We start from the raw sequence: 21,890 nt of genomic DNA on the forward strand, positions 1-21,890 counted from the left end.
AAAAGTCTTCTTCTAGAAGGTATCTTTTTTTGTTAACCGTTATGTCAGCTATGCGTTTCACTCCGGAACTTGCTACTGACGGACAGCGCTGTGTACATGCCCGTCAGGTTGTCCTCTGAGAGCCTTGTTACCGTTTAGTGTGTTTGACTGTGTTATTTTTGTGCAGCAGTAGAAAAAGAGCAGATTAACGATGACTTCCAGAGGGACACCGAGTCGTTTTTTGAGAAGTGTCCTTCAAAATGGCGTCGGTCGGTACGTTTGCCAGCTAAAACGAATCTCCATCGTCTTCTCCAAAAAGGCTCAGAGTTCGCTGGGAGCCAGGTAAAAGAAGTCTTTGATAGTTTATGTAGACAGTTCCTCTCAGTCACGGCCTTGAAAAAATCAAAGAGATTACTTGGTTTCCTGATTAACACACGGTTTATTGATTTAGATCTTGTAATTATTCTTAAATTAGATCCCAGTCTATTATGTTGACGTTAGTCTTGTACCTCATTATTTTCATTAATCAGCCGTCTTTCCCTGTGGAGGAATCCAAAAGATGCTGTAAGCCAACAGCAGGTTAAAAATCTATTTGTCATAACGTCATAGCATACAATATGCTCATCTGCCGCTTCATTAGGAACACCCTTTCAACTACTCGTTAATGCAAATATCTCGTGAACAAATCACAATGGCAGCAACCGATCACATGTAGACATGGCCAAAGACCAGATGAAGTCCAAACGAGCATCAGAATTTTGAAGAAAGTTGAAGATGCATAAGAGCATCTGTGAACGCACAGCACGTTAAACCTTGGAGCAGATGGGCTACAGCAGCAGAAGACACCTGATGTCACTCCTTTCAGCTGAGAACAGGAAACTGAACCTACACCAAAGCTGGACAATAGAAAATTGGAAATGATGCAACATTTGAATGGAAGGGTCAGAATTTGGTGTAAACTACATGAAATCATGAATTGTAGCTCAGGAGGCAGAGCGGGTCACCAACTGACCAGAAAGTTGGTGTTTTGATGTCCGGCTCCTCTGGTCTACATAGCGAAGTATCCTTGGGGAAGATAATGAACCCCAAGTCGCCTTCTGATGTCATGTCACAGAGCTGAAATCCTGGTCTCCGCAGTCACTGGATCTCAATCTAATAGAGCATCTTTAGTAGCAGGAGCAGTAGGTTTGCAACAAGGATGTACAACAAACAGATCTGCAGCAACTATGTGATGCTATCATGTAAATATGCACCAAAATCTCTGAGGAATGTTTCCAGCACCTTGTTGAATCTATGCCACAAAGAATAATACCAGTTCTGAGGGCAAAAGGCGGTCAAACCCAGTACTGACAAGGTGTAACCGATAGAGTATTTTAGAAATGGCCCAAAAATGTGCAGTTAAGCAGGATTTTTGCAGTTCCTATTATAGCATGTAGGCTCAAATGCACTACCTGCTTCTGTAACACACAATCAGAAAGCCAGATGATCATCACATTCCTGTGATATGGATTCAGGGATCATAAATAGTAGAAGAATCTTTTAGCACTGGCAGTAGATGTTGACAGACATCACCACCAGTTGTTGGTGATGTCTGTTGATTCATTTTAAGCTGTTTATCTGCTTGCTAACACACAAAATAGGCCAAATACTTTACATTTGCATTATAATAGTGAAAGGGTCCAGCTTCACATTAACCAATTAAAACATCCTGTGCTCTTCTAAAATTGTATTTTAAAGAAAATGTTTTTTTAAAAATTCATATCTGAAAATTGCAGGGTGATGTCTGTCATCTGGATAGATTTTTTTCCCCCAAGTTTGTTTTATTATCAGTTATTTAACTGTTCTTGCATTTCTTTTTCTTTTTGAAATGAAAAGTAGCACAAAGCATAAAATTAAATTATATGATTGTCATTTAATTTTCCATTTTATACAGCTACGCTCAGACTGTGTGGTTTAAACAAAAGTATAATAATTTATTAACCAGTAATGAAAATAATCGGCAGGTATGGCTCAAAAAACAAACAAAAAACTCTGTCACCCTTACCAAACTGTAATACGGTTAATCTGCTTTTTCAGGGATTTTATCGAGGAGGGAGTTGTGGATTATGCCAACAAGAACCCTGGAACTGTTGTCTATGTGTCTCCGCAGCCCTGCAGAGTACCAAAAATAGTTGCAGAATACTGTAAGTGCCCACAGCTCTGTTCGAATCAGACCTGAATAAATTTACTGAAACAATGGTGAAGCAGAGTGACAGTGAGATTTCTGAATATATATCATTTGTTGATGTAGATATAAAGTAAAGAGAGAAGGAGTTAAGATTACAAGCTTCTGTTAAGGAATTTAAAGGTAATGAAATTATAATAGAGAGCAACTGAATGTTTATTAGAACATTTATTATATTCCACTCACTAGACTCTGAACTGAGTAATCGATAAAGTATACTGAATAAAAAAGATGAGTACCAAAATGAATGGTAATCACGTAGGAATTTAGTCATGACTCTCTAGAGATGGTAAGCTTTCAAATGCTTCCAAACTAACCATCACAGATGTGCCTGACTAAAATAAGATGAGATAAGGCTTAACTGATTCCATCCGAAGTGTTCTGGATGTGGTGTTTAGAGCTGCCCACCAATAGGTTGACAATTGAAACCAGCAACTTGTTGATGTTATAGGTGACCGAGTTGATCATACAGACAGTTGGTCTTACAGGTGCACCCTGTTTATGTATCTTCTGTAAACCATACAGACTTGGTTTAGATTCTCCTGGGTATAGCCTGTGGTATGAGGTTTGCTCAATAACGATGTCTTGCTCTAACTGTTTGAGACAGTCTATCACCTTCTTCCTGTAACAACTACCTGGTTCTCATTTCAGGGGCTCATAAGTATTTTTGTCACTGTGCAGCAACAAAATTTTCTCATGTTAGTCTTTCTGGTTTAGCAAAAGCGTGCACCTACCCTTGTCTGCCGGAAGGATGATAATGTTGTTATTACTAAGCGATGTGAGTGCCTTCCTCTCCCCCATGTTGATGTTGGATGCTGAGGACATTTTCGCCCCCAGTTGCTCTGCTTCCACATCTGCAAAGTTGATGTTTTGAATTGCTGTTTCTGTAGCTGTGATCAATTCGACTATCGGAATTTGCCTCGGCTTTAAATTTAACCCTGCAAGGATGTTTTTTACTGTTTGGGTGAGTTTTCTGTCAGGCAAATTTTCCCCCCGCTTTCCACATCCTCGGTGTGGCATCCTTTTCTCTTCTGGCTCTTGAGGAAACTCCATATTTGGCTATGCAGATGTTCTGTTCATAAGGTTGGGGAAACCTGCAGTCAGCTGAGACTGAAGAAGTCACTTGGATGAGTGATGAAACGTTTGTCCCACTGAAAACACTACGTCCAGAAAAAAATAATAATCTTCTCAGGATTTCCTTACCTGTATGATTGAGCATGCATCAAGGCATATTTTCTAACATTTCTTTCATATTATCTGAAAACTCCTTGAATCAGGTTCTTCATATTTTTAGGGTAACTATCTGGTACTGTGGCTTTATCAGTAAGGACATTTATAGAATGATGGATGCTTGAAATCTCTAAAATATTTGGATCCTGGATCTCTGACAGCAAATTTGGAAGCATTGTAGAAATGAGAATTTTGTAGATAGGGAACTGATATTTTATTTCCAGCTTCTCATATAGAAGGCATGTAATAGTCTTTAACCCTGTCACGCCAATTGTATCATATTTGATGAATTAATATTTTAGACTTCTTCATCAGCACATATGAAACAAATTAAAAGTCACATATGCAAATTAATATTTCATTTAATTTTTAAACATTTTGTCAGAAGTTTTAATGAACACTCCATTTTCAAAAAGCTTGAGTATGGATAAGGTAGATTTTTCATCCAACTTCACTGTTATAATACCCAGCTATGAAACCATGTGCCAAATCCAAATGAACATTTTTAGAAATAGACAGTTTGTGTTAATGTTATATCCAAAATCTGTTGTTCTGTCTCATTTTTACTTACTTAATAAGAAGCACGAAAAGTAAACTGCCATAAAGCAGTCTTAGATACTGTAGGGGGCAGTATAACATAGGTAGAAGGTATTGTTGTTAATGTTAATGTTGTAGGTGTCCTCTTAAAAGTCGCATATATTTTCCTTTTTTGCAGTAAATGGCAACGTGAGGGAAGAAACCATCACGAGCAAAACGTCTCAGCAGATATCCGAGCTTTTGACTAAGCTGACCAATCAGTCCGGTCTGGAAATCATCCGCATTCGCAAACCCTTCCACACAGACAGTCCCAGCATCCAGGGCCTGTGGCACCCTTTCACCAACCGGCCCCTGTCTATTGGCCCCATAAGGCCACAGAAACCAGATTCTCAATAAGGACTAACGAAAGAAAATGTTGAACTTCCATTTGTATTTTTTGCAATTTAAATTAAATCACTGGTGAATAACAGTTTCTGCATCGGCTTCCTTTTGATTTGTTTTCCTGGATAATACCACACTGTTGTCTGATTTTTTTTTATTTTTTTTTTTAACCATCTCCTTCTGTTTGCAGCAGAGCCCACTTGAAGGAAAAATGCTCACAGTTCCAGCTCTAAATGCCACATTTGAATAGACTTTAAATGGATCCACCAGAGCTTTGTCAGCGGGCATACTAAAGAGCAGATAACTGTTTTTAAATCTCAAGGTTATTTAAAGATTTGTGTAATAAGTGCCGCAGATGGAACTTTGAAATAAAAAAACCCAACAACTTTCAGATGTTGATGTTTAAATACAGATTTTCTTTAGAGGTGGGTTTCAGCACATCGAGAGAAGAAGAAGTAGCACAGCCGTTGTGCTGTCTGCATCGCTCAGTGTAAAAACTTAAGAAGAATTACATGTTTTTTAAGTTGTACTCCAGGGTGAATGTAAATGTTTTCACGGCTTAATACTGACAAGATTTGAAGGTGTCCTTAAATATCCCACAGCTTAAATGAACATGACAGATGGTTGTGTGATGGCCTGAGGGACAGCCTTTAACCTTCAGTGTGAGCTGTCCTCTGTAACAGGAACAGAAAACTTAACACTCGTCCAGCGGGTGATTTGTTCAAATTCAACAAGGCGTTGAATTTTGGCACAACTACTGGTTGCTTTCTTTGCAGTTCTTCTACTGAATTCATCATTTTTGACTGCAAAAGGCATTCAGGGTTCACCCCCAGTGTTGCTCTCCAAAAAACAAATACAACCAAGTGGAAACCATCGGACGAATACAAATAAGTCTTCGCATGAAGCCAACGTGAAGAGTGCAGCAGGCGAATGGTATACTTTATAACCCCGGCCACGGGAAATGGTTAGGCAATGTGACTGTTTATGTGGAGCGGGAGAGTGACATGACTGCAAAGGATGCTGATGAGATGCAGGAAGATGCTGCTGTTCATTTCGCTCACTTTCTCCCACGTATCTTTTCTAATTAGCATTCCAGTGTTAAATTAGACTCAGACACGGAGGCTGCACTTGGAATAAAAGTGTCTAACTTTAAATCTCCAAACTTTTTATCAGTAAATTTCAGATTTAAAAAGGGGCATTGCCTGTTTCGTAGAATAAAGTCTTCATTTTTATCCAAAACAGATAAATGTATTCCGCCATTCCCATGTTAAAGTCTGCAACAGCCAGTTTTAAGATTCCAAACCCCTTTATCAACCCATCCAAGCTTTTAATCATCACATGAGTATAAGATGAAGCACTGATCTCTGGTCAGTTAGCTTGATGAGGTTGAGTCTCCAACCTCATTTCCAGCATCTGAAAGCCACTGCTATATTTGTGTGTGTGTGTAAGTAATTTTGGCACTTACAGTCCTCCATACTATTCTCATTTCCTGTATTTTTAATTTATCTCCGACACCAATTACAGATATCGCAGCTGCTGTTCTCTCATCACGCCCGCCATCCCTGATGGGAAATGGCACAGCTTGACCTGCGCAAGGACACTAAATAAAGTTGTTGTTGCTTAGTTACAGCTGTGAATGCTGCTCTAAAAATGGTAATTTTTACCCCCTCCTCTGTACCCTGAGTCTATGTTATACCTCTGGCTCATATAAATGACTATGGGGTGGAGTGGGATTCATTCCCTGTGGAGGACGGTGGCCTTGCTACTCGCCACAAGCTAAAAACAACCAGGTATCTTGAGAGAAGAATCGAGTGAGAACATATTTTGCATGTTGTTTCATGACTTCCTCTCAGGGCTGTTGACAATGAACCTTTTTTCCCCCCAAGCTAAAGGTCATCCAAACACTTTTTTAAGCTACATGAACGCCAGAGGAAATTGAATGACATGAAATAAATAAGACATGAGATATCACTTTGGATAAGACAACAAAGAGAAGTTCATTATCTACATCAAAAATAATACAGAACCAGCTTGAATCAAAGTGTCACAGTTTACAGGGGTTTTAGTATGCATGATTTTTAACAAAGCACATAAGAAAGTATAGTGCAAGCTGTGAACTGTTTAGGCCCGACGCAAAGAAGAAAGTACATCTACATAAACAGCAGGATAATTTTTGCTATGGAATTAGCAAAAAAAACAAACAAACCAAAAAACCAAAACAATTTCATGTGAACGCAAAGCAGCCAACGCGTTAACTAATTAAGTTTAAGTCCATAGTACAAAATAGAGTGTTTATTGTAAACGAATTGCCCTTGAATGACAGTGAAATAGCAGCAGTAATGACTTTAGATTCAGGTGAAACTTCCACTATGTTCAGTAATACCCAGACATTTACAAGAAAAAATTCTATATAACACAAACATGTTGAACACAGTAGAAGCTGCAATTATTTTACACATTTTATTGAAATTAAATGTTAACCAGCAAAAAAATAAAACAAAAACATTTTACACTGTACAATTTTGATTTAAATATATACCGTGGGCCTATTATGCAACTTCCAGTACCTTTGCATAAACCAGAGTCTAAAATTATCCTACTTGTCTTATGCTGGGCCTGTCTTGTCTTGTCTGGAAACAAGTTGTTTTAGCCTCTCTCTTTAAGCCAGCTGCCCTCTGATTGATTGACTAGCAGCAGGTGGGTGGAGCTTCTGTACATGAGATGCCATATTAGGGTTATCAGCCCTATCTGACATCATATAGATCTAAGAGTCGGAAACTGTCAGAAAGTAAATGTAAATAGCAGTCTGAAGCTTGAGCTTGTCATTATTTGAAACTATACAAGCTAACAAGAGAAACATAAAACATCCCTTTGAATGCTTAAGCTGTCGGATTGAGAGCTTCATAACATAACAGCGTCTTAAACTGCTACAGAAAATCCAATTGTTACTTGAATTCCCACATGTTCAAAAACACAAACTCGAGGGCTCTTTTAAAAGCCGGCTTTAATTGATTAGAGGCCACTGTGACCATTTGGAAATTCAGCCGGGTCCTTGAGAAGCGAATGTGAATGTGAGCGGTGAGGGTTACAGATGATGCTGCCATGTAGAAGTGATGAGCAGTGGTAATAAAAGAGGCAGCAGAGATGGAAAGAGTTGAGGACAGAAGATTATGATCAAAACATGTGGAGTGTTTTTTTTTTTTGCTTTTTTATAAAGGGCTGATCAGAAATGGGAGAAAACAGAAGATGAAGTGGCAAAGTTTGGGAGAAAGTATGAAGTAAGAACTTTAAGTTCAGGTTTTTACCACATACTGTAGGTTCAAAGCATATATATGGCATTTAAAATATATAAAAGCAGGTCATTGTAACCTTTAAATTTGTCCACTGCATTGCTTATGGATACAGGGTGTAACAAGATTATTATTTTACTAGGATACAGTAAAAATGGACTTGTGGCTTCTGGCAAAAACAAACTGAAAAGCCTTTAACGCTGACACTAAAGTACAAAAAAACAGTCAGATCAAGGTTTGGATGATAGTGGTACTGATCCGATACTAAATGCAAATATGCCCATTTAGAACAGCTTATTTGTGCTGTCACATAATGATGCTATGTACTGTAATAAAAGCACACTGAAGCTTTTGCCTGTCTGTGTGTCTGTCTGTGTGTTTTACGCTCTCTCCAATCGTATGCACCGCCCTTTGCAGCTGAATCCACTCAGCAATTAAGCCTGGGAGTATTTAAGCGGAGGCAGGGGGAGAGGAGAACCTCAGTCTTTTAGTGTATTTCTGTTTGCAGTGTATGAGCTCATGGAGATTTGTGCGTGCAGTTTGCCAGCTATTTAATTAATTTCCCTTTTAGTTACAGGCTACTAAATTTTGTCGCATTCTTTTTACTTTTATGTGGCGATAGCAGCTTGGCCATGGTTCTGACTTTACTTAATTTAAAAAAAAATGTTGTTTTGTTCCTGAATCACCCAGAGACTTCTTCTGTCGCTTCCCCAGATGCCACAGACTTCCTGGGGAATATAACATGCGCACTTTTGCAGAGTTTCTCTTAAGCAATAATCATGATGTGGCTGGGTGCACATGGATTGCCAAAAAATCTGTAGTGCATAGTTTTAAAAGACCAGCTTAATATGCAAGCATGCAATCAGTTAAGTGCTTTGATTTGATTGAATTAATGTGGTTCTTTAGTCACAGAGAATTTCTTCTACCTCTATTTGCATAGAGTGGACTGCCTGGACTATATTATCCTCAGCAAAAAAAAAAAGAATGAAAAATCCATGATGCCAAAGTACAAGACACACGAGAAGACCTGCAAGTGCAAAACATCTCCTGTCTACTAGTATCGCCATCTGTTTCCTGCATGACTAACCAGGACACGCAGGTCAAATGTTTTGTGGCTGGATGTACCTGCAGAGATGACAGCGAGGCATGCAAACAGACAAGAAGCTGCTGTCCTCCCCTCGTGGAGGTGAGCCAAACATGGCTCTCGCTGTCTGACAGATAAACAATGAGAGTCACCAGAGAGGGCCGCTGCTTGTGCTGAAGCTACGAGAGCTGATTCAACACTTTGCAGCAAAGACGGATCTTTATTTACCACTGGCCGTGACACGTTTACAAAAAGCTCAGAGATTCATTTCAGTCACTTCCCCGTAAGATATACACGTAGCATTTAATCATAGCGTTGTTCACCTTGTTGAGGAAATACAGTGAAGGCTGCAGTTCTTGTTGTTTTGGCATTGCACTAATGTCAGGTAAACACTGAGGATGCTTTTGTGGGCTGCATGTGTGAAGGTCTTCTCCACTTGGGTTTGGCAACTTGCCACGTGCAGCTTTAGCAAAGCAGAGGACAAATGTGAGCCTGGCTCTCAGCGTTGTTTTAAGAGATAGATGACTAGAACTTTTTTTAATTTTTGCTGTAGAAATCCAAGTGATTTCTGTTTGTTTTTTTCACCTGTTTTTGTATGAAACCATGTTCTTGATGTTTTGAGAGAAAGTAAAACAGTCAATGTTATTCAGAAAACAGGCCTTAAATATAAATATAAAACAGCATCTAAAAATTTTCTTTATAGGATTTCATCAGTTTGTGGTTCCTGGTTCGCCTCCACAACCCTGAAGCCAGTCTGTGATCTACAGCAAAAACCAATCAATCTGACCACCACGCTGACTGCTCCTTTAATAGTCTGCATGTTTACTTTCATAAAGTTTTATCTCTTTTCCCACAGAGAGGCTAAAAATAGAAATACTACAGGGAAAAAAATAGTTCCAAGTTTGCTACAGGTTTTTCCATTGGCACTGGCACAGCACACTATGCTACTAACGGTTGCAACAGTGGTGTATATTTATTGCTATTTACATGAGGAAAAATCAAGGGGGGAAAGTGGCTTAAATAAATACACTAAAATGTAAGACTTGTCTTAAAATCTGTGATCTAGTGTGCTGTATCAAAACTGGATTCTTAAAGTGATACTTTTACTAAAGTCAACATTTTAGTTATTACAATGATTGTGGCCGATGGCTTAACAGAGAAGATAAATGTTGTTTATCGAGCAAAAATGCCAAACATTCACAGCTTTCAGATCCTAAAGTGAGAAATCATAGGAAAATAATCATTCGTTACATCTCTGCAAAGGACATGCATCATAGAAAAAGTGGTTTGAAACATGACAAGCCACTCAAAACCCATTCCTGGAGCTTTGTGTGCTCAGCTTTCACTCATTTTTCCATATGCTCAATATTTCACACAAACAATTAATTTTGTGAAAATATGGATTAATACTCTACCTCCATTCAAGGCAGTTTAAAAATATACAAGGCTTGCTGCTCATCTCAATCAATATAAATCTAAATTTATACCTGATTTAATTAGGCTAATCTCCCCTTCAAGGTCATCTTGTTGTGCACATCTGGATCACTTCCAGGGTAGCTATTTTTAGCACGCTCCTCCAAAAGTCCCGTTATGAACGCTTGCACTTTTGTATCTAGAATTTCACAGAGCAGCAAACATCAGCTGCTGTGTGATCCAGCTGATTACTGTTGATGCAAACTTGGTCTTTGGTTACATCCAGAATCCAAAGAGTAGCTTTCGCTGGAAGAGTCCACAGTGTCCAAGCACAAAGGTGGTGCTGCCACGAGACATTTGTGGGGTTTTTCAATGTTTAGTCATTTCTCAGGGAGCGTTTTCCAACACTGATATTTACTTTAACCTCCTGAAGCATGTGAGAGATGACATCTGGTATGAACCATCTAAACAGGCTATAGAAAATCTTTTTTTTTAGCCACAGCAACAAAATCCGTGCTAAACACCTGCCACACATGCCAGATTTGATTGCCTCTGACATTATCCTCTTCTCCTAAAAAAATCCAAGATGATCGGTTCCAGTTTCGACAACACACATCACAGAACCAGAGCTGCAAGAGGGTTTAATGGGACTTCCAAGCAGCAACCTAAAAGTAACAGCCACATTCAAAGTGCCGTAATGCTTCCTAAAGCGATATTCTTGAAGGAGAGATTGGTCAAATTTAAATCTCTTGTAGCTTTTTATTTTGCTGGGCATACACAGAACTTTACCTTCACACCACATAGGTCTTTTATTAGTCTTTAGTTTGGTAGGTTAGTGCATTTATAAAAATTAAAAAAAGACGAGAGGGGGCATGGATGCCTCCTTACTTAAGCCGTGATGACCTTGTTCATCCTAAGAGCATGGATTGTTTCATTTGCCGTTTTGTAATCTTCCTCATCAATATGTTTTTAGGACTTCTCAAAAAAGCCACTTGAAAAAGCTTCTTTTACCATCTGCCTCATAGAAAGGCTCACTGTGCAGTTTGTGATGATACCAGTCCACAAACACAGTCACAAGCAACAAAAAGGTGCATCTTCATACACAGGACTGGGTGGTAAAGCTGTAAGCACATTAGGTGCTACTGTTCTTAGGCCATGTTTTTAATTTATTTATACAAAATAGCCTAATGCTTAGCATGTTTGGATGAACTATGACTTTAAGCTCCACAGATACCTAATATTACATGGTTATAAAACTTCTTGAATCTCTCCACAGTCTCGGAAATGCTTGATCACCTCCTGGCCTAATTTAGTTTTTGTATCCATGTCCTATTTTGTAACATTGGCTTTTTTGTCATCTGACTGCCATCTTTCAGAAACTTCCAGAGAGTCTGCACTTTAGGTATCATCTTTAAGCTCCTTGGTTGTAGCAATTTTTCACAGCTCCACATTTTAGCAGTCTCTGATTAGTGAAATCCTGGGCCATTTGTCACCGAAGACACAACAGGCTGAATATTTCTGACCAAGTTATGACATGACCTGCAGGTACTCTGTGCAATTAAGAGCAGCACTTCATAAAATAGTCATTTTTCCCCACAAGTACGGATCACCTCTAGGGTAAAAATAAATAACAGTGGGATGAAGCATAAGAGGGGTGTCCTAGATGGAACTCTCATCGGGTTGCAAGTCCAGTTGTGTGTGTTTCCTTTTCTCCAGGATCCTGTTGAGCTCCTCTGTGAAGGAATGGTAGAGCGGGGACATACCGTCAGGGTCGGCCTGCCTCAGCAGCACGTAGCTGTTTCCGTTCATCTTCCTCAGCACGCTGGGCAGAGTGGCCGAGAGCCCGTTGGCATAGTCCATGTTGGGAAGCGGGGGTGGCATGGGAAGAGGAGGAGCCGGAGGAGGTGTTTTAGCTGGAGACATCTGGCCTTCACCTGGCACTATCTGGAGGAAGCCATCACCTAGGTCCCCAAAGCTCGGCACTGAGATGGACCGACGACCCTGACGGCCATTGCAGTGGCTTGAGATGGTTTTAAGTTCAAGGTGGGAGCTCCTTTTTCTCTCAGAGGCACCTAGGACTTGGAGACCTTGCTGGGAGAACTTCCGATCCTGAGAGGCTCGTCTAGTGCAGAAGCTTACATAAAGAAGGACCACAGTCAACACCAAGCAAAGCCCACCGAGAACCGCCACCAGAGAGATGTACACGGCCTCCATGTGTCTGTAGGTCTGAAACTCAGGTCTTGAAGGAAGTGGGGCAGGAGGCGAGGGCAAGGGCTGCTCAGTGGGGCTGCCGGTAGAGAAAACAGTCGGGCTGGAAATTGTAGTGGGGTTAGTAGTGGCTGTGGGTTCCACAGGGAAGTACGGCTCTGTGTGAACCCTTACTGTGTAGAGATAGACCAGAACTGAGACTGAGTTCTCGAGAGCAAAGCAGCGGTAAATGCCGCTCTGCTGGGTGCGAGCTCCGATTATCAGGAGGCCATCTGTGCCGATCCGATAGCCCGAATTGAGGTCGTATCCCTGGAGCTCCCTGCCGTTTAGTGTCCAGCGTGGAGTTGCCAGGTTGGAGCGTAGTTCACACTGGAGTAGCACGTCGTCACCCGACATCACAGAACGCCTCCGATGGACCACTGAGGATAAAAACAAGAGGACAAGAGACATGAGATGGAGTTAAAAAGAAAAGTGAAGTGAAAAAGACAGAAGAAGACTAGTGGATGAAGAACGTGAGAAACAGTGTGACACAAATGCAGGAAGACAGAGCAATGAATATACAAGATGTCGGGTCACCAAGGTTACAATTTAAAACTGAAGGTGAGCAACGTGTACAGCACCAGCATCGCTTTCCATCACATTTCATAAGCTGCTTTAAATGTAGCGAGCTCTGCAGTGCAGCCAGCAGGCCCGTCTGACCTCCAGCAAGAGAGGAACTGATTAAAATGTGTAAGCTGGGACCTGGGGGATGGGTAGGGAACATACACCTAATAAAATCCCTTAATAGATACTAAAAGCTTTAGTTTTCTGGCAGAGAAGGAAGATGGAAGGAAGATTTTTTAACCCCATCATCTGTGAGAGAGTCAGAAAAACTTATCAAGTGGGAAGGATGGTAAGGTAAAATGAAGAACTAACCTTTTTTAAAAATGAACAAAGACGCTGTGGTATAATGGATTTACAGTGTAGAAATGAAGTGCACGTGAATGTGTGAAGCAACACGTACCATTTCCTGAATTCTCCTTGCAGCCCCTGACCCCTCTCAAGATATCCTGGGTTAGGTTCGACCTGCAATAGTAATTAGGAAAAATTTGCATTTAACCTTCATTAAACTAAGAGATAAGCGTTAGAGTAAAAAGCGAGTGTCTTCTGAGAGCATAAATAACAGCTAGGTATAAAAATGCAGCAAAACTGTGATAAACAGAAACGTGATTGCCATATCATAAAGAAGATTTCTCCAATCAAGATTTCGACACAAAACTACCTGAAAGCTGCAAATATTGAGCCATTTCTGCAGCAAAGCCTTAATATCATAAAAAGAAATAAACTTGAGATAGCTTGGGTTCCCAGCAATAAGAGGAGGATACCTAAATGCTTTTTTTATGCAGCCCACTGTGGATTAGTACTAGGGATAAATTCCCCATCTCCTCCTTTATAGAAGGATTACTATAACAAAATGTTTTTCAAAGAATTAATATGGATATTGTAACTTAATAAGCTTTAAGAAGGAAGCATTACCATCCAAATCTTTTTGCTACTTTCTTTGGATGTGATGCAGCAGCCAAAGTATAAAACAAATCCACGGGGAGGGCCGAAGTGTCTGCTGCAGTAATGGAGATTAAGATGTCTGCTACTCAGTCATGCAGAGTTAATGAAGAGAGGCACAAACAGTCCCCAGTGCAAAGAGTGAACACAAGCATGCCTGTTTACTGTCATGTACCACGTGCAGTTTTTTTTCCACTGGAATTAATTTACAAAATCCAGGTAAGCTCCTAGTAAACAAAGGAGGAATCTAACTTAGCAATTTTTGCATAGACCTGCATGTCCTGAAGCCTATTACACCTGATGCTGGGCAACAGATAGGATACACCTGGATGGTTTGACAGTCCTGTAAAACTGATTAGTGATATCATACAGTATTAGCTCCATCTCCAGTAAAGTGGCAGCAATGCACCACATTTAAGCCTGTGGACACGGTCAAGTTGACCTGCTAAAGTTCAAACTGGGCATGGGAATGGGGAAGAAAGCTCATTTAAGGCACATTGAATGTTGCATGGTTGTTGGTGCCAGGTTGGATGGTCTGAGTACTTCAAAAACTGGTGATCTACAGGGATTTTCCCACACAAACATCCCTAGAGTTTACAGAGAATGAGCCAAAAAAGAGAAAATATTTTCTGGGAGAAAATTCCTTGTTCAAGTCAAAGGTTAAAAGAGAATAACCAGACTTCTTCAAGCTGACAGGATAACAAGAGTAACTCAAATAATCACTCATTACGATTAAGGAATGTGGAAGAGTATCTAATGCACAACTCGTTAAACCTTAAAGTAGTCGGGCTACAGCAACAGAAGACCATGCCAGGTGCTACTCCTGATAGCTAAGAATAGAAAACGACTAGAACTCATAGGATCAGAGTTTGGCGTAAAGAACATGAAGGCACACATTCATTCTGCCTTATATCAACAGCTCAGGCTGCTGGTGGTGTAATGTGGGGGATATTTTATTGGCATATATCCCACGGAGAGTTAAGGCAGCTCTGAATGCAAACGGGGTCCAAATGGTACTAACAAGGTGTTCCTCATAAAGGTTTGGTAAGTGTACGTTAGCATTTATTTAATATTGACAAAATACTCTCAAAGTTTTAATTATTGTGTTGTACCAGTTGTACCAGTTTCTCTCATGTAAATATTTCAGACGGCGATATGTAAAGTAAAATGTTACTGAAAGAGGAAAGACACAATTTCACTCACTTCCACCCTGTTTGTTTTTCCGTTCTACATGCAGAGCTACATGAGACATAAAGATTGAAATCATATCCAAATGGGTGGGGGCTTTTTTTGTGTGTGTGCGTACTTGAAATTCAAAACTTCCCATTATGTGCGAAGCTCCTGCTGAGCTGAACAGAGCTGATGAGAAAAATCCAGGTCAACTACATTGTCTTAGACCTGCTTTCATAGAAAATTTGTTGGAGGGATACAGAAGCTGTATAAATAATTAACTGTGCTCTGGTATTGTTTGGCCCAGAAGGAAGAAATAAACATAAGCTAAAAAAGGTCATGTAATGCAAAAATGTACAGCACAAAAAGTTAATCATCTTAATCACCTCTCCCTAATCTCCTGTAATTTTTCCAGAGGGCTTGATGGTAATGCTATGTTAAATCAACATGCCATCAGTTATGAGCAGTTCACATTATTTAACAGTTACATTAGAAAAAAATTAATAAAATCTAAATAAAAAGTACATTTTATGCTCAATTTTTCAGCTCATGTAAAAAAATAGATATAGAGTTAACAGAATATGACAAAATAAGTAGGAAAAATCGGAGACTACAGAGCAGGTGGAACTGTGGAGAAGGTTTAGGGAAGTATAGATTCAGGATCTATGGAAGAGCAAAGCAAATGTATCTTGTTTGTTTTCTGCCAGATCTCTGTAACCCCTTTTTTTTTTTTGCATGCATTGTGTAATTATGCATGTGTGTGACACTAAAATACATTGAGTCTGTGTCCTTACTGGAAATATTCTTTTTTTTGAGTGCATGTGCCCTTACTTTTGTGCACGTGAAGATATTTCCACACACACTTTCCCATCCCAGCCGCAGAAGGGGTCTCTGGCGAACACACAGTCATAACAGGAAGTGTACCTCTTGCAGGCTGACATCGGTACCTGCACGACTCCAGAGTGCGACCCAACATAGACACTCCTCTGTAAAACAGGAGCATATTTGGAAGATTTTTTCCTCATGTTAAATATTGTAATGCCCTTCAGTATAGACAGTGTATTTGTTCTTTAATCATCAGTTATTAATCGGTGGAGAAGGGAAGAGTTCCACAACCTTTTTGGGGTATGACAGGGATTTAGGCGCAAAGGTTGCTCATTTTCATTTACATATAAATCCTTATTCTGTTAACGTACAGTTTTACTGTAGATATATTTAAACCTACCAGAGCTGAGGAGATGACCAGGCTCTCTATGGGCTGTGGTTCATCAAACAGCTGCAGCTCTTCTATGATATGCATTTCTCCATCGATGTCCACAGCTCTATGCAGCCAGCCGTCATCTGCAACAACAGAGAAAACCTTGTTGAGTTAAACTGAGATGTGAATATAACAAAATGCTGATTGTATGAACAAGACTGATGTAGCCACTCAGTCTGAAACTCATGCTAGTGACAATTCTTTCTAAAGACTAGCAGGGGCAAAATCCACTGATAATAAAAAGATTGACCCTAGTTTTCACTTGATTTAATACCTCGGTAAACGCTATGCTGATTGCTTTATAGTCTCCATTTCTAGTTCCACCACTATTTCACCATGAGTTCCTCTCCTTTTACACAGATAGCAGCCAATGATGCAGAGGTATTCCTTGTAGCATGAGATGGTGCATTGTCTTGCATGAAGATGGTTGTGTTGCAGAAGGCACAGTTCTTCTCTTTCTACCATGGAAGAAAGCGGTCAGTCAGAAACTCCACATACTGGCTCAAAACATGACTCCACCACCTCCTTGCTGACGATGCAGCCTTGTTGGGATATGGTGGCCGTCCACCAACCATCCACCACTGCATCCACCACTGCATTCATCAGTGAACAAGACTGTTTGAAAATTAGTCTTCATGAGTTCTGGGCCCACCACAGCCGTTTCTGCTTGTGAGCATTGGTTAGGGGTGGCCGAATAGAAGGTTTATGCACAACTGCAAATCTCTGGAGGATCCTACACCTTGATGTTCGCCGGGCTCCACAGGCACCAGCAGCTTCAAATATGTGTTTGCTGCTTTGTAATGGCCTTTTAGCAGCTGCTCTCTTAATCTGATGTATTTGTCTGGCGGAAACCTTCATAATAATAATAATAATAATGGATTGCATTTATATAGCGCTTTTCCGGACCCCTCAAAGCGCTTTACAATACCACTATTCATTCACTTTCACATTCATACACTGGTGAAGGCAAGCTACAGTTGTAGCCACAGCTGCCCTGGGGCCTTTATCTTTATCTTTATTCCATCCATGGGTTTAATTGAAAAACAACTTATTTAATCTTTATGACACTTAAACACAATTTGCATAATAATTTGGAATGCGGTGTATTGTTATTTCATGGCACTGCTAAATGCAGATATGGTGTTTATTTGGTCATTTCATTGGATTTCTTGTATGAAACTCACCAGTTCCCAAAAACAGAACAGTGTAAATATTTCCATCCAGTGCCGGCTCTTTGTGCACTGCTATCTTGACATAGTTGACACTTCTTTTGAACATGAGGGGGCGCACACCTATTGGGTGCACCTGTTTGGCCATCAGCGGGTGCCTTCTGGCGAAGGTGAGGACATTGTCTGGGAGATCTCGAGACGAATTGATGTTCTGGGACCTGTGCAGATCTGTTATACACTGAAGATACAGACAGAAAAAATGACTAAAAATACAGAACATAACAATCACTGATGATGGTGGAGAGAAGGTTAATGCTTTAAAACTTACAGAGCCGGGTCTTGGATCTGGGACTTTTCCTGTGTACTCCCTCCATTTTGAGTCTTGCACCTCCATGTACGGCCCTTCGAAAACTTTCTGCACATCTGAGAAGGCGTACTGGCAGATAGCAGACGCTTTGATATTCTTCCTGTAATACAATCCCCAACACCCCAAAGACATGTCCAGGGGACACACTCAGGATTAATGACTCAAAGCTGAAAAACGGCTGGATTGAATTTCAGAAGCATCACAGATCATCAGGCCTCACTGACAGGCAAAAGGTTAACTAGCTGACTCTTTATTCTATGAAAACTGTGGGTATTATGGTGGGTTTTTTCCTTTTCACATTGGCATGTGGGAGTGACGTCACTGACAGGTGTGTAATTTTACCCCTTTATCTCTTCCAGAGGGATGCGTTTTCAACACTAGCATACAGTGCAAAAATACCCACTCCTTGTGAGTCATAAATAAAACAACCTATTTGTGGTTTTGGTCCTGCAGCTGTGAGGAAAAAGAAGAAGAAAAAGACTTTGTCCAACAGTATGAGTGATTAGTTGATTAGTTGCATGGTAAACCTTAACCTTGAGCCCTAAAGGTGAGATTAGTAATGGATGGAAAATGTCTTTGTCACACTCTTTAGGCCATTGTGTAGTCATCAGAGTCTTCAAAAGCATCAAAGTGAGGAAAATAAGAGCGAACTGAGACCAGAATGTGTCTTGAAACTACCAGGAAGTACACCTCAGGGGATTAGTCATTCTTACACATGTGAGTCTGATGCATAGTGATGACTACTACTCACACATGTGTAATAACAAAGCAAGCAAGCAAGCAAGCAAGCAAGAAAGCAAGAAAGAAAGAAAGAAAGAAAGAAAGCAAGAAAGAAAGAAAGAAAGAAAGAAACCAAGAAAGCAAGAAAGAAAGAAAGAAAGAAAGAAAGAAAGAAAGAAAGAAAGAAAGAAAGAAAGAAAGAAAGAAAGAAAGAAAGAAAGAAAGGCAATGTCTACACTAGCCCGGATAAATTTGAAAATGGCATATACGTCTGAAAATGCTCCGCGTCCACACTATTGTTTTCATGCGTTTTCACAGAGTTGTGCGTCCACATTGAAACAGCCAAAAACCCTTACGTTCCAGTACTGCGCATGCGTATCAACTAGCCTCATTTCTGTCTGTCGTTTATTTACTTTCCAGCTCTTTGAAACGTCGCGTCAAAATTTTGAGGAAAAGAACCGAGTTTTTTAAATGGACTGACAATGAGGTGGAGCTGTTGCTGCGAGTAACACAAAAGTACAATGTTGCAAAAGCGAGTGAGACTTAAAGAATTTGAAGAAAAGCTATCTGGAGCAGGTACAAACTGATATTAATCTTTAATAGGGCAGTCAAAATTGAGAGCAAACAAAACAACTGCTGTGTAATGCCCTCCGCTATCTTAGTTTAATTGGTCACATGACTAAAATGTGCCATCGTTTTCAAAAAGGCTCCGGGTTCGCTGTCTACACTGCGACGCGAAAATGGCGTTTTCAAATCTATCCACTTTGGAAAGCGTTTTCAAAAAGCTCAGTTTTCTTTGACCAAAAATGTCTCAGTGTGGACAGAAGGCCAAAGCGGAGAGAAAAAGATGCGTTTTCAACGTATTAGAGTGGACATGGCCAAAAGAAAGAAATTAAAAGCAACAAAAGACAAAACAGAACGTAAGAGAACAGAATGAACGCAACCAAAAAAGAAAAAAGTAAGAAAGCCAACAACTAAATAGGACACCTAGAAAACTGCAAACCACAAAAGATGGAAAGCTAGAGTAATCAAGACAGAGAGATAAAAACATGAAAGCAACAACCAAGAAACAAAGCTGGCAACCAATGAAGAAAGAAACTAGACATCAATCTTCTGTTTATCCTATTCAGGGTTGTCAGGCAGATGGAACCTATTCCAGCTATCATAGGGCGAGAGGCAAGGTACACCCTGGATAGGTCTCCAGTCTAGTCAGAGCTAATGCAGAGACACACACACCATTCACAACAACTAAGCCATCCCCACTAACTGCATGTCTTTGGACTGCAGGAGAAAGAAATAGACAGACAGAAAGAACCCGGCCAGATGGGGGATTTGAATCCAATACCTTTTTACATTGAGGCAACCACTGCGCCGGCCCAAAAGCCACCAAAAGACAAAAAAGAAAGGAAGTTAGCAATAAAGAAAGAACGAAAGAAAGTGATCAAAAGTGGAAAAAAAAAGACAAAAGAAATGAAGGGCAAGAAAGACGGAAAGAATGAACTGCAGTCCTGCAGTGAATGAGAGGACACACACTGATATCCACTAAACTACAGCAGTGGAAAAATGGAAAGAAGCAAAGGAGAAATAGATAATAGATGTCTCATTGCAATGCTATCCTCACCATCAGAATCTAAACACCCCTGGGACAGTTTTATGCAGCATGACTCTGCATATCAGCATAAACACACACTCAGATCACATCACATTTTCCATTGGCAGTCGTCATCTTCACACACACACCCACGCACACACACATCAGCTCTCACCGCAGCTTGGCTTTCTGTTGATAAGAACTCACCTAGGATTTGAAAGAATGACTTTTTTCTCATTATCAGTTAATCTGCCGATTACTTCTATGATCAATCATCTAATCTTGACGGTGTCAGAATGTAGAGAAAAGATCCAGAGCACCAAAAGATATCTTGAAATGGCTGGATTTGTCTGACAGCCAGTGTAAAATCCAACAATATTTAGTATGCGACGACATAACACAGGGAAAAGCAGCAAATACCCCAAACAGAGAAGCACAAACCACAAGCAGTTTTACTTAATTTAATGACTTAATTGAGTCGTGTTAAAGGATTATTGGTTGATTAGTTAATCTCTGAATTACATGTTTGGGGAAGAAACATCGTTTTGTTCATCATCTGAATAAAATAGATCTCGTGGTCTCTCAAAAGAGGAATTAACATCACATTTACTTCCAGCTGAATATCACATTCTTGTTTCTCTGTTTTTTACGTCTTGATGCAACACAATGCAATAAAGAAATAATTTTCCCCTTTTGGAATAAAAGAACTTGGATGGTTTGCTCAGAGCTCTGACAACCTCATGCAAAATCTTTAGAATGAACTTAAACATCCCAAAGGTGCGAGTTTGACTTTATCCCACGACATGAGTCCTGGTCCTCACTAAATCTCTTGTGTCTGATTAGGAGATTGTGCCCTCGGCTAGGCTGCATTACCTCTTATAGTAACAGGATAACGGTCATTATTGAGTGTAGTGTCCACACAGTTTTGGCCATCCAAGCACAGGCGGACACACTGGCACAGTCCCAAGTTTTATACACTCACATCTGTTCACTTTCTGCTTCCAAATAGATTTTTTTTTCAGAGCTGAATGTTTAAATGAGTGTTTAAATTGTAAATTAGTGTGATACTCAGAGGCTGGCAGGTTATTCATTAAAACCTTTTTTTAATGTAAAACCTAAGTAGCTCAGAAACAACAAAATAAACAGAAAACAAAAAAGTTTGTATAATTAAGCCATCGGAAAAAAGGAAAACCACTGAGCAAACAGTGTTTGACTGCAGATATATTCTGTTTTCACATGCTGCACATTCCACTTTAAAACTACTTGACTGAGTTCAGAGAGGAGAAATGCAGATAAGCGTTCAGATTTATGGGATCCCCTCCTACACACACTGCACTATATTCCATTACATTTAACCTTATTTTTAAAGCTTCAGCTCACTGGACTCGAGCTCCTGAAATGGTCCTAAACAAAGGATGTTTAAATCTGACCATCTTATCCCACTGAGTGATTGTTAAAAGTTTTAACTATGTGCATTATTGACCAGCTCAATTACAGTACCTCATTAAGCTAATACATGTCAGTGACAGCCCCGCACACAAAAAAAAGCAGGCTGGGGAAACTATTTCTTGTTCAAGACTTTTGCTTGGTTTAAAAATACTGGAAAATTAAGTAAGTTCCTTTTCTCAACCATTGATTAGATATAATGACACAGTCACACCAAATATTAGAAAAGTTAAATATTCTGGCTATTGCCAGGTGTATACAAGATCTGACAGAAAACTAAA

General features: G+C 39.9%; 2 protein-coding genes across 2 annotated transcripts in view; one reads left to right on the plus strand and one right to left on the minus strand.

Moving 5' to 3' along the window:
* The first annotated feature begins 48 nt into the window (after nucleotides 1-48).
* Nucleotides 49-4,439, plus strand: mrpl43 (mitochondrial ribosomal protein L43). Its single transcript, XM_005913601.2, has 3 exons — nucleotides 49-321; nucleotides 2,056-2,162; nucleotides 4,149-4,439. Exons 1-3 carry the CDS (start codon nucleotides 191-193, stop codon nucleotides 4,364-4,366), a joined length of 456 nt encoding a protein of 151 aa, XP_005913663.1. The 5' UTR covers nucleotides 49-190; the 3' UTR covers nucleotides 4,367-4,439.
* A 2,189-nt stretch (nucleotides 4,440-6,628) lies between these two features.
* sema4gb (sema domain, immunoglobulin domain (Ig), transmembrane domain (TM) and short cytoplasmic domain, (semaphorin) 4Gb) overlaps nucleotides 6,629-21,890 on the minus strand; it is a 54,827-nt gene continuing 39,565 nt past the window's right edge. Inside the window, exons 10-15 of the mRNA XM_005913602.3 lie at nucleotides 17,814-17,952; nucleotides 17,501-17,723; nucleotides 16,284-16,399; nucleotides 15,890-16,044; nucleotides 13,350-13,411; nucleotides 6,629-12,765 (exon numbers count right to left, since the gene is read on the minus strand). Coding sequence (XP_005913664.1) covers nucleotides 11,798-12,765; nucleotides 13,350-13,411; nucleotides 15,890-16,044; nucleotides 16,284-16,399; nucleotides 17,501-17,723; nucleotides 17,814-17,952 — 1,663 coding nt within the window. The 3' untranslated portion in view covers nucleotides 6,629-11,797. The remainder of the gene's footprint in view (nucleotides 12,766-13,349; nucleotides 13,412-15,889; nucleotides 16,045-16,283; nucleotides 16,400-17,500; nucleotides 17,724-17,813; nucleotides 17,953-21,890) is intronic.

The sequence above is a fragment of the Haplochromis burtoni genome, unplaced genomic scaffold (genome assembly GCF_018398535.1).
Source record: "Haplochromis burtoni strain Fernald_Lab_line unplaced genomic scaffold, NCSU_Asbu1 Contig_6, whole genome shotgun sequence".
NCBI classification, from domain to species: Eukaryota; Metazoa; Chordata; class Actinopteri; order Cichliformes; family Cichlidae; genus Haplochromis; species Haplochromis burtoni.

Coding starts and splice junctions, on each gene's coding strand:
- mrpl43 (XM_005913601.2), top strand. CDS start 191: ATGACTTCCAGAGGGACACCGAGTCGTTTTTTGAGAAGTGTCCTTCAA. Junction 322..2,055: donor CAGAGTTCGCTGGGAGCCAG/GTAAAAGAAGTC, acceptor CTGCTTTTTCAG/GGATTTTATCGAGGAGGGAG. Junction 2,163..4,148: donor AAAAATAGTTGCAGAATACT/GTAAGTGCCCAC, acceptor CCTTTTTTGCAG/TAAATGGCAACGTGAGGGAA.